This window comes from Punica granatum, chromosome 2 (genome assembly GCF_007655135.1).
Source record: "Punica granatum isolate Tunisia-2019 chromosome 2, ASM765513v2, whole genome shotgun sequence".
Lineage (NCBI taxonomy): Eukaryota > Viridiplantae > Streptophyta > Magnoliopsida > Myrtales > Lythraceae > Punica > Punica granatum.
The window spans coordinates 5,500,752-5,513,473 of record NC_045128.1 but is presented as its reverse complement, the minus strand read 5'-3'; the positions used below and the strand labels follow the sequence as shown (position 1 = coordinate 5,513,473).

Sequence of the window (12,722 nt, the reverse complement as noted above, 5' to 3'; positions counted from 1 at the left end):
TATGCATCAAACATATTATATTGAATTATATCGTATGTATTATGGACAAATCTAGATAAAAGTCGGGGAAAATTTTTTTTTTTTAGGAATAACTGGTCCTATCATAATGATTTGGTCGTTTGACCCACGGTCCAATCGAGTTACCTGTTACTTTTCTAGGCTAGGTTCAAAAACACTAGAAATGGGGGGAAATTAAAAAAAAACTGTGGAATTAAATTTAAACAAAAAAGAAACATCCAAAAAGTGAGAGGAGATTTCCACTCGCAACTTAAAATTTAAAATTTAAAAGAAGAAATTGCATATATCCTAATTTCTATTTCAAGCATTTTCCCCATGAATTTTTTTTTATTTTTCTAGACAAATTTGAGGAATACATATTCTTTAGGAAATAATCGATCCTATCCTAATGACTTTGATTCCGATAAACTTTGATTTTTGGCTAGCCCAGTGCCAACTCTTCGATATATTTGAGGAATAAATATTCTTTAGGAAATAATCGATCCTATCCTAATGACTTTGCTTCCGATAAACTTTGATTTTTGGCTAGTCCGGCACCAACTCTTCGATATATTTCTTGCTGGAAGTATCCCTGATCCCATTGATAACGAGTGGGACCAAATAATTCGATAGGGGTACTTGCTGACTCAATGGAGTTGAGTCAGTGTCCCGATGTGTTAACCGATTCATTTACTACCTTATGTAAGTCAAATTTAAAATAATAACAAATGGATTAGAAAATGTAAAACTTAAAATAATTGAAATTTTATAAAATTAAAGCAACCGTGAATACATTGATCGGATTATAATAACTGGATCGTTTGTTCCAACATGTCGACTGAATTATCTACTATCTCATTCAAGTCGTACTTAAAAATATTGACAAAGGGCAAAAAAAGTAAAAAATAAAATGTTAAAAATTGAAATTCAAAAAAAGGGGAAAAAAAGGCAGCCGTGAGTGGGGAAAAGCTTCCCACTCGCCAGATTGTCCAAGAATGGGACCTGAAATCACATACTGGTTAATTTAATTAATAGACTCCATCATTATCATTTTATAAATGAAAATCATTTCTGGCCGTAATTTGTCTCTCGTAGCATTGCGCCGACCCGACATCACTAATACCCATTATAACTGAACAAAATACAATTATCAGATACCCACCAACCATGTATACGTGTATATATATATATATATATATATATATTATAATATAAGATAATAATATAAGATAAAGTCTGTTTCATCAGTTCAAATGAAATAATATCAAGGATAAGGGAAAATTTAACATAACTCGCGCCAGCTGACACAGGGCAATCACAGCCGTCCATCCATAGGATCCATGCGGGGTCTACACATAGTGAACGGCAATGATTTCGACGTCAGTTGATATCGGATCATGTTAAACCCTACGGACAAGGGTAATATAGTTAATGACATAAGTACTTCTCATCACCATCAATTGATGTGATATAAAGTTATTTAGATAAGTCGTGTGATAACTTGATTGCCCAATGCTGGGATAAGGACAAAAAAAAAAAGAGCTGGGAGAAAAGATGACCCAATTGGAGATAATAGAAAATTGATTTGATTTGCGGCTAGCCCACCAGTTGGTTTGACAAATACTAATTGCCTTGTGGAAAGTAAAAGATAACAGTTTTATTTATTAATTGATGTCACTGCCAAGCTAAGAGGAAAAAGCAGGACTGGGATGTAATCCTCAACCTTAAAAAAAGTTGTCCCAATTGCATGAATTGGTCTAATTCACTCAACTTAATTGCTTTCACCGTCTAGATTTATCCCCGACAAATCACGCTTAACATTATCGCCCCGTGGAAACAGCCGCCGCCAGTCTCATCTAAGCCGAAAATGAACTACTCGTTACTTAGCCGTCCGATTAATTACATAATTTCAGTTTTTTTCTTCATCTATGTATGTCACCATCCTTTGTATGTTATCGTTTTCACTTCTCCGATTTCTATATGCTATATCATAGTTTGCGACATTCTAGCGCGCTTAGCGCCGATGCACGATCTATATAATTAACAAAATTAGGCCATCTCTGATTAATTAAAAACTGGGAGCAAGATGGTTAATTAGTCATTATACATGCAAATCCCCTCCCACTATCATCCTCGTCGCGCTCCCCCCATATTTCTCACCCTCTCCCACGTGTGCCTCTGTTTCTTCATGAAAGAAGGCAGTATTCAATTCTCTAAACAAAAACGACATATATATATATATATATACATGCGCATATAAAATAAAGAACATCATTGATTTTTTATTGAGATTTCATTTTCTGAGTCTTGTAGCTTGATATTTTTCTCTTTTGAGTGATAATTCCTCAGATTAATCATTTACTTGTTTCCCATGAAAATTAAAACGGGACAGTAAATTATTTGCAGAGGTTTAACACCGTGTGAAAGTATCTCGTAGTTAGAATCCTATCAACACTCGATTGAAACTGATCTTTAGATAATAAGTTAAGAATATCCCTCATCTCACTAAGGTGGTGTTTGTTTCTCTATAAAGCTCGAACTTTACATTATATTTTACGGCTTTTGTTTGTGGAGATTTTAATCATTATAATCATTTGTTCGAGTTAGAAGTTTATAATCGTGTTCGGTAAAATTCAATTCTTCATCGTGCTCCCCACATATTTCTCAACCTCTCCCACGTGTGCCTCTGTGTCTTCATGAAAGAGGGCAATATTCAATTCTTTCAACCATATATATATATATATATATATTTATTTATTTATTTATATACATGCACATATAAAATAAAGAACATTATAGATTTTTTATTGAGATTTCATTTTCTAAGTTTTGTAGCTTGATATTTTCTCTTTTGAGTGATAATTCCTCAGACTAATCATTTACTTGTTTCCCATGAAAATTAAAACAGTACAGTAAGTTATTTGCAGAGGTTTAAAACCACGTGAAAGTATCTTGTAGTCAAAATCCTATCGTTATTCGACTGAAATTGATCTCAAATAATAGGTTAAGAATACCCCTCATCTCACTAAGTGGCATTTATTTTTATGTAAAGTTAGAACTTTACATTGTATTTTACGGCGTTGTTTGTAAATGTTTTAACTAGAGGTGTACATAGATATCGAGTATACCCGGAACCGATTGGAATCTACTTGTTAGGGTAGGGTCCGAGTAGCTCCAATTGAAAATAAAGTAGAGTCCGGATAGTAATTTAAGGGACTGGTGAAAATGGATTTCGGTTCCAACATGTTAGGTACTCATGGAACTAGTACCCGATACTTATAATTTTTTTTCTAAAAAATTATTTTATAATAATTCTAAATGTGCAATATAATAGTTACAGAATCTTAAGGAGAGCTTATTTGCTTTGTTTACTAAGAAGAGCTGCATTATCAATTTTTACTAAATAGCTACATAATCTTTTAATTACGTATTTGTTTTGTCTATTATATAATTCTAAGGAGAGCTATATAATCATTTAGTTCTGTAGATGGATGTGATTCGATTAATCTATGTCGACATTTATTTGTTTTGCGTGATTGTGAATGAGTTATTTATTTCATTTATTGTGCTTGAAAAAAAATTACTAGTTCTAACAAGGTATCAGGAACTGTAGTATAATTCAGGTTCCGGATAGGTTTCGATTCCAGTTGCCAATATGGTAGGGTCCGGTTCCAAAATCTTGAAACTTGTCCCTTATATGGTAAGGTTCAAGTATCGTAAAAAAAAAGGGTACGCGGACCCGCACACCCCTAATTCTAACCATTATAATCATTTGCTCGAATTAAAACTTTACAACCCTAATCGGTAAAATCTTTGTTTTCAAAACAGGTGAAATTGTTAGATTATAACGAAAATTATGATCGTGAGACCACAATTATCTTTACAAAAATAAAATCACATATTATATTATCACCCACATTTCCCATAATCCAATATAATTTACCAAACACAATAATATCACATTTCAACTTTTAATCCAACAAATAAAATTTTATAATTAAACTTTCCCTCCATTTTCACTTTTCATGTAATCTAATAATACTCGAACCAAAAGCCCCATAAAAAAAATTACCTATTGTACTTTGGCCCCTGATGGTATTGTTTTCCTTTAAGAAAATACCAGTGCATGAGGAAGGCTTTTTCTTAGTGTAGTAGCGCAAATCGCCAATATAAAATTAACAGGTCCTAAGTTTAATACTCATCAGTAAAATTTATGTACTTGTTTTTCAGTTACAAAAAACACCCATAAGTCTAGTTCAATGAAACATGAATTCTAATTAGTTAATAGGGAGGACGAATAATCTCATCGAGTAAGGCTTGTAATCTTTTGACTATAAGGTGAGTGCATACGCCATTACGCTACATCCTAATTTGATTTTGTGTATCTATTTTTTTCGTTTTATTTCTCATACTTGTATTAGGTGGTGAGTCTCATGCAATCGAAATTTTTTTTTTGGATATTTAACTAAAATGTAAAGAAGCCATCAATAAAAATAATTTATTGAACGGATCAGAAGCATCGAACGACGCCAGCACAGAGAGCAGCTAGCACCCAGCAGATGGCAAATTCTACACTGACAGTTCACCGGCCACTGGCTGATTCTGCGGTCATCAGCCTCATGCCATGCATGCACTCGGAGGCGACACACCGCTTGGGACAAGGAATCTTCCCCCACTAAAATCTCCATTTTGCCCTCTCCTAACTCCGCCCCAGATTACAACCCTCCGTCGTACACGTAATCACACCCCCGACCCATGCCAGGCCAGTTGGCCGATATCGAAGATACACCGCTACAATCCACGGTTCAAATCGGAATAATTAACATAATCTACAGTTCGATAGGACGGAGGAGTTGTGCTGGAAGCACACTTTTTATCGTAGTACGTTCCTTACAGTCGGGAAATCGTGTAATGGTCTCGCCGCCTCTGTAAAGTTGAAAGGCTCCTTTTCCTTCTTTGCCTCAACAGCGGAGAAAGATAAAGTGAACCGACTGGTGCCCCCACACGTAAATAATAGAGGACGATGGCTAGTACGCGTACAACTGTGTGCGCGAACCGACGAATCTTTTTTACGTAATAATAGGCCTAGCTAGTGAGAGTAGTAGGGAGGGAGGATGTCAATATGGGACGGGACCAGGGGTAGGATGGGGAATTCAGTGGTTGCAGAAAACAAAGCTCCAAGTTGAGGTCAGGGGGCCCGCAGCCCGAAGTGTAATAAACACCAATAAGTCCTACCTATTACATCCCTAGATTTGCTTTTATCAAAAAGTACTAGAGGTTGTCAGAACTTTTGTCGTATTTTTCTATTTTTTTGTATATATATATATATATATTTATATACTGCATGCAAGCGCAAAAAAATGAAAAGCAAAACTATATTTTTGATCCTTTATATTTATCTGTTTTTATATTTTCATCCTTTTTTTTTTTCTATTTTCATCATACGTTCTACAATTAACTTTTCCATTAAACACACTCGCATCATAAAAAAGATCCACTTGGATTAAATTTTTTCCTACTCAACAGAACTAGTTGGCCTTTTTGATGATTTTGCTCAAAATCCTCTATATTTCTATATTCTTTTCAACATTTTCCCCATCAAAATGTAAATCTTCATCTTTCTCCAATTAGCTTAATTAATTTGTTAGAGAAAAAATAGATAAAATCAAAAGAATGAAAAGAATCAATGAACACAGAAGAGAAGACAATGAAGACAGAAGAAGACGATGAACATTGAACAATAGCGAGTACATAACCTCAAAGGGCTTCCTTCTCTTCTCCCATATAGAGATACAGAATCAATTTGTCAAATTCAAAATAGATCTAAGCAAAACTAATCCAAGCAAACAGAATCCCTGACTTATCAAAGAAGTCAGGATTAAACATTTTTTTTTTCTACCACCAATCAAAATTCTATTTCAAATAACCAGGAACAATTACATAAAAAATGTATATCGATAAAAAATTATCACTAAGCCATTATCATGAAAAATCATCTAAATAACTAGAGAGTTTTCTGATTGTGAAAAGACCGCAGCTAAACGGAAATCACTCGGCATGAGCAAATCTCGATTGTGCATTCCAGAAATTAGATCTTCAATCCATAAATGTCAAAAAATTTAAAATTTTGAATTGTAATAACATAAAGGTTCCCCTTTTCCAAGTCAACAACATCGAAACATCGATCAAGTGTCATTTCAACTCGGATTGGGGAACAGTAATTAGAACAAGGTGGGACGCCTGCTCGAATTTAGAAGGTAGAAGAAGACTGCCCCGGTATTACAGAGTCACCAACCAATAGCACTTGATTCCTCTGAACTCAGAGTCATTGATGATTGAAGGATTAAAATATCGCTATGTTGAGTTGTGTGGAGTTATAATCGGAGGGGAGTTGAGAAAAATATATTGGGAAATCAAGCAAGAATAGGGGTCACGGAGAAGATTTTTTGAATTAATAAATAAAATCAATATTTTCTCTTTGAAGAATACAACAAATCCAAAGAAGAGGAAGGTGTAAATATGGCAATTTTTCTTGAAAGGAATCGTATACGGAATCCAACTTAGCATATTTAACAGAAAAGTTAATGGTACGACGAAAATAGAAAAGTAGCGTAAGGTATATGACGAAAATAAAAAAAAGGGATGAAAATAGAAAAACAGATAAAGTAAATGATCCAAAGTATAGTTTTTCCTAAATAAAAATGGGAACCCAGAAAAATGCACTTCTAGTAACCCTCGTTGCGGTTAAAATAAGGCCACTCTTTGTAAATTCTATAATGCTACACTGACAACATCATATATCTTGTGGTGGTCGGGATTCAATGTTTAAACGAGAATTAATATCAAGTTATTAACTTAACGAAAATTATGATAGTTACTATTATATAATGTTGCCAGTTATAAAGCCCTTCTGAATTATTTTTGCCCTTCTCTGGTGTCAATATGGTTAATGAAAGACGGGAAGTTTATATTTACTGTCATCTGAGTCAGGATGCCGTTAATGCATGCTAATCCTCTGATTCAGTGCGGTGACAGTCGAATTTTTTGACGTTGAAATCCGTCATTTAAATTAGGAGTGTACACGAATATCGGGTATATTCGAAATCGGTCGGAATCTACATGTTAGTATATGATTCAGATAGCTCGCATTAAAAATAAGCTAGGATTCGGGTATTAAAATAAAAAATCGGTAAAAATCAATTTTGATCTTGCATATAAGGTATCCAGAACAACCGGAATCAATAAATGGAGCCAGATAATGATTTCCTCCACATATATATATATATATAGATAGTTATTCTTATATTAAAAAAATATTCACTAATTTTAAAAAAAAAATTAAATTAATGTTGACATTCTGTTTTACTTGATTACTAATTATGAAATAAACATTTTTTTATTTTATTTAACGAGAAAAAAAATTTATGAATTTCAACAAGGTATTCGGAATCTGTAGTATAATACATATTTGTGATAGATTTCGATTTCAAGACTCGACATGATAGGATCCGATTTTAAAATCTTGAAATTGTAAGATAATGTCCGAATATCATTAAAAAAATAAGGTACCTAAATCCGCACACCCCTAATTTAAACTTAATATGACTGATTTAGTGATGAAAGTATATGACTTTCTGTAAACTTAGAAAACTCACGGGTTCAAAATAGAAAAGTCTCGGGTTCTAAAAAATCCCATACTGAATGACCTGCACTGACTTATCCGGCAAATTTATTAGTTGTTTGCATAAATTGTGTGATTAATCCGGCAAATTCCAGACACCACGTTATCCGAAAAAATCTTCATCTTGTTTGATTATTCATTCCTCTAATTCGAGTCGAATTGGCTAATTAAGAGGATAAAACTCTTCCGATATGAATTTTTTTCAATCACAAGAGTCAAATCTAATACTTTATTTAAGGAGAATAAACACCGAGTCATTTGAATTAGTGATCTTTCTTTGACTCTTATGTGGTGATGCAATTAAAGCGCTTGAAACTTCTCTATAGCATTGGAAAAGTCGCAATTGCGTATTAGTTCATCGTCTCAGTGACATCAACATCATCTAGACGTACACACATGACACAGCAAAGAGACGTTCCAACTTAAAACATCACGCCGTTAAGATCGAGTTCAAATCAATCGGATCGTGACCCTAGTTCTTTTACTAGCTCGATCCGCATCTCTGAGAATTGAATCACGTGAATCACTCATGGTCTCGATTTGGTGGCCGTCACAAGTTCGAGGTACAGAGTATCTGTCTCGATGCGAAGATCGGGTCGGCAAATGGAAAACGTAAATTGAGATATTACCATGGGCACGTTCGTACAGTTCTAGGAACGGATTTTTTACCTTGTACTAAGCCTGCAACAAAAATCAGATCTGAGCAAATGTTTGGTTTGGGTGAGCACCAGCTGGTTCTGGACGGTTGTGGAGTCCCCTCTGCCCCTACTCCCCCCCTCACATGTCCCATCACTTTTTTCCCACAACTACCTTTCCAATTTTCCATTCCTACTAAAATATTAAATATACAAGCGATCGAAAAAAAAAAAATTAAATACAACCAACAGGGATACTGACAATTTAGTGTTGTTTTCTGTTGATACGTAATAGGGAAATTTCTCAATTGAAAGAATTAAATACTAGGGTAGTCACCCAAAAAGTATTACATATACAATCAATGATGCAACCGAAAGGATTGTAGCTTTTAGTGTGCAGATAAGACTCAAATTAATCGGATTCATAAAGCTTCCGAATAACAAGTAATATGCACAAAAAATGAAGAATTATTAAATATATGCCCTCGTCACTTATCAATAGAACTAATTATTAGATTATCTTAAATCATTATCGCATCGTATCTTATGTTCGTTCGTACATTCAACCTTTGAATTATGTGAGCCTGTTTGGTTTCAACATGATATTTTAGAATCATAATTCTAACTTAACTCTACCCACTACAAAACAAAATAATTCATACAAAGTCAAAGAGTGAGCCCCATTTATATCACTTTTTTCTACAACAAAACAACATAACACATACAAAGTCAAAGGGTGGGCCTCATTTATACCACTCAAAATCAAAATCAAAATCTAATTTTAAAATCCTACTATGAAACCAAACGCAACCGTAAATTCTCGCACAATCCATTCTGATTATCGCATCACTCATGATGGATGATCGGGAATCGCCAGTGAAATATTCCGAGATTCCACCACCAAATCTTTCTCGCTTCTACGACTACCATTTCCATTTATTTATTTTTTTACTTAAACACCATTACATTGATCTCCAATGAGAATCAACCAGCTGGTCCCCACCCCTATCCCTCCCCCCCCTATAAATCCACCCTCCGCCTCCCTCTTCTCCTCTCCTCCTTCCTCCCTCCTCCCTCTATACCGTATCCCTGTCTGATCCCAATTCCACCATTGCCATAGATATTTTGCTTCCTCTCTTCTTCCTCCTCCGTTGTGGAACAGAGGTTCAATTGTTCTGCCCAAAAAGAGCTCTGTTCTTTTTGTTGTCCTTGCGAAACCTTAATGCTTAACATGCTGTTATTGATGTTCGAGATCCATGTCTCCGATTATCAGTGAGCTCCTCCTCTCCGGTTATATGATAAGTTCCTCATTCCGGCGCCGGTCGCACCTCGTTCAGTCCTTCTCCGTCGTCTTCCTCTACTGGCTCTACTACGTCTCGTGATTGATAACATAACCCCATCGATCGGCCCGCCCGCCCGCTCTACTTGTTCTTAAATTAGCCTCTTAAATTAGTACTGCTATTGTGTTGTGTCTTTCCCTTTGTTTGTCCTACGTAGAATAACCCGAATAAACACGAGAGAGAGTTTAGTTGCGGTCCGATCATAATGGCTTCGTCGAGCGGGACGTCTTCGGGGTCGATGTCGTCGTCCATGGCCCGGAACAACTCGGGGTCCGAGGAGGACCCCCGGGCGGCGATGGACCAGAGGAAGAGGAAGCGGATGATATCGAACCGGGAATCGGCCCGGCGGTCCCGGATGAGGAAGCAGAAGCACCTCGATGACCTGATCTCCCAGGCGGACGAGCTCCGGAAGGAGAACCAGCGGATCGAGACGGATACGAACGTCAAAACCCAGGACTACTTGAGGGTCGCGTCGGAGAATTCCATCCTCCGAGCTCAGGCCGATGAGCTCACCCACCGGCTGCAGTCGCTGAACGAGATCATCGAGGTCTTGAGCGTGGGGAACAACGGCGCCGGCGGGGCCTACGCGGGTCATGGCCCGGTCATCGACGGGTTTTTGATGGACCCGGTTAGCCTTGGCTACTTCAACCAGCCCATTTTGGCCTCCGCCGACATGTTCGAGTACTGATCTGCCGCCCGGTTCGGTCCACGGACAATCGATCGGATATCTACCATGTTTGGTTCTTGGAAAAATTAGGTCCGATTAGCCATCTCTTGGGCTTGCCATGCATGACGGGACGGTTCCTGAGGCCCCACTGACCGTCGGATCAGTGTGAATTCCACCGATCCGACGGTCAGCAGGACCTCATGAACCGTCTCCAGTTAATAAACCGGAGAAATTTCTCGTACCGTGAGGTGTGATTGGACACAATTTCTCATCTTTTGGGTATAGCCAATGAGGCCCACAAGTACACTTTTGGGTATTATGAATTGATGGGGTACTTAATTACGACCTACCACTACATGGATGTGTGGGCGAGCAATCATCACTAAATGGGCATGATATCGGGGTGGTTGTGGGTTGTATAAATGGGGATTATATGTTTTATCTTCTTCCTAATGTATGCGAGCCCTATTAATGTACTTTCTAATTTTCTTCTTGTGATGTAATTATGCATTTTCGACTCGACTCTCGTGCAGTTTGCTTTCAATTATAAAGCACCACGTAAGTTCAATTATAAAGCCGTCTCGTGTAGTTTGCGCTCAAATATGAAGCACCACGGAAGTTAAATTGTAAGACACCACGTATCGACTTCGATGGGTTCACAAGTATCTTAGATGTCAGGTCGATTGTGGTATTGTTATCCATCAACATCGCAAGCGTGAGTACCTAACAACCGTTCGTGAGCGTCAGTACGGAATGAACCCTTTAGGAAAATTGGGTGGCTAATTTATTATTTTTAATTACAAGAGACGGTAATATAGTAAAATAAAAATTTTAATAAAAGGAATAAGAATATTTTCACTATGAGTATCCATTTAAAATCTTTTGTTTTACACTCTTTTTTACAAGATGTGAAATTCATTAGTAATCATAGAAAATTAAAATTCATTAGAAATATTTTGTACTTAATGGCTCCATTCATGCCGAATAAGGTTAGGAACAGCTAATGGGAGGAAAATATCTTATGATCGTACCAAAAAAGAAAATTTGCCCGCCTTTATTAGGTATGGAACTATTTCATGATCTTCCAAAACAGAAAATTTGTCCATCATTTTAGGTATAAAAAAAAATTCTCATGATTTTTCCAGAAAAATCCATGTTTTCACAAAAAAAAAATGTCCATCTTCCTATGTAAAAATTGTTCGTAGACAAAACGTTGAAAGTCCATCATCTAACTTACGAACATCATGAGGGAGAACCACTAGGCATAATGTCATTGATATTGATAAACTATGAAGTCAGTAAACGAATTTTAGTTACTTATAATGTGAAGATCTTTAATTCATTGACACATTTTTTTTGGATAAATAGATTGACGTCCGAGCGGAAATTAATACACGCGTTGTTGGTTTGACCAGATTTGGAAGAACAACCGAGACATAGAAAAGTGATAACCCATTAAATGAATGTTGTATTTAAGATTCGTGTAACATGATAAATTAATTGACGTCCGAGCGGAAATTATTACACGTATTGTTGGGTTTGACCAGATTTGGAAGAACATCCGAGACATAGAAAAGTGATGACCCATTAATGAATATTGTATTTAAGATTTGTGTAACATGATTTGCTCCTCCAATATTCTCATGGCCTCTGTTTCAATAATTATATATATATATATATATAGCCATATGCTGATGCTTCCTCTGTGTCGGGAGATGTTTGCCCCTTTGACTTTTTGTTACGAGTCTACGTACAGTGTTTCGTGAGCTGTCTTGGCTGCTAATGGACTCATGGCCAGAGCCAAGAGGTGATTAATGATTATGATAATTTTGATTCGTCGCATAGCATAAAGGCTGAGAATCGGATTCTCTATTGATGGAAATTAATCCGAGTGAATCACCAACGAGGATGACATCTTACAATGCCATAATCGTTTCAAAAGATTATATGAATTTTCGGTTACCATTGATGTCCGTGAGTCTAATACTATGAAATAGAAATCATAATAATTAATAAACGAGCATGGATTGTCTTACTTAAATATCGAATATGAAATCTTATCGGTACCAAATGAGAACGTGCCCCACTGCGCTATATCTTTTTTTAATAAGGTGGTATGACTTTTCTTTTTTCCTGTCCTTCCTTCGAATTAATTAGCTGATAACAAGAATATTCTCATGATTTCGTGGAATGTAATCGAACGCACAAAATAACGTTGTTGCTGTGTGTCTTTCATGAAACAATATTTGCTAAATTAGATCCCACTCAATCGTACAAACGAACCAATTGACAACTTACTTGTGAAGAAAAAGCCTTGAATATTGGCTAAAAGATGGTGGGGAAGTGTTACTTGACCATTTCAAGATTGAAAGTTTTATTGATGATTAAAGCTCCCCTCACCT

The 12,722-nt window shown here is 36.2% G+C and overlaps 1 protein-coding gene across 1 annotated transcript; it reads left to right on the top strand.

Moving 5' to 3' along the window:
• The first annotated feature begins 9,355 nt into the window (after window positions 1-9,355).
• LOC116196335 (bZIP transcription factor 11-like) lies at window positions 9,356-10,842 on the top strand. The gene has a single exon (XM_031526004.1). The coding sequence runs from the start codon at window positions 9,859-9,861 to the stop codon at window positions 10,339-10,341; it is 483 nt and encodes a 160-aa protein (XP_031381864.1). The 5' UTR covers window positions 9,356-9,858; the 3' UTR covers window positions 10,342-10,842.
• The last annotated feature ends 1,880 nt before the right edge of the window (window positions 10,843-12,722 follow it).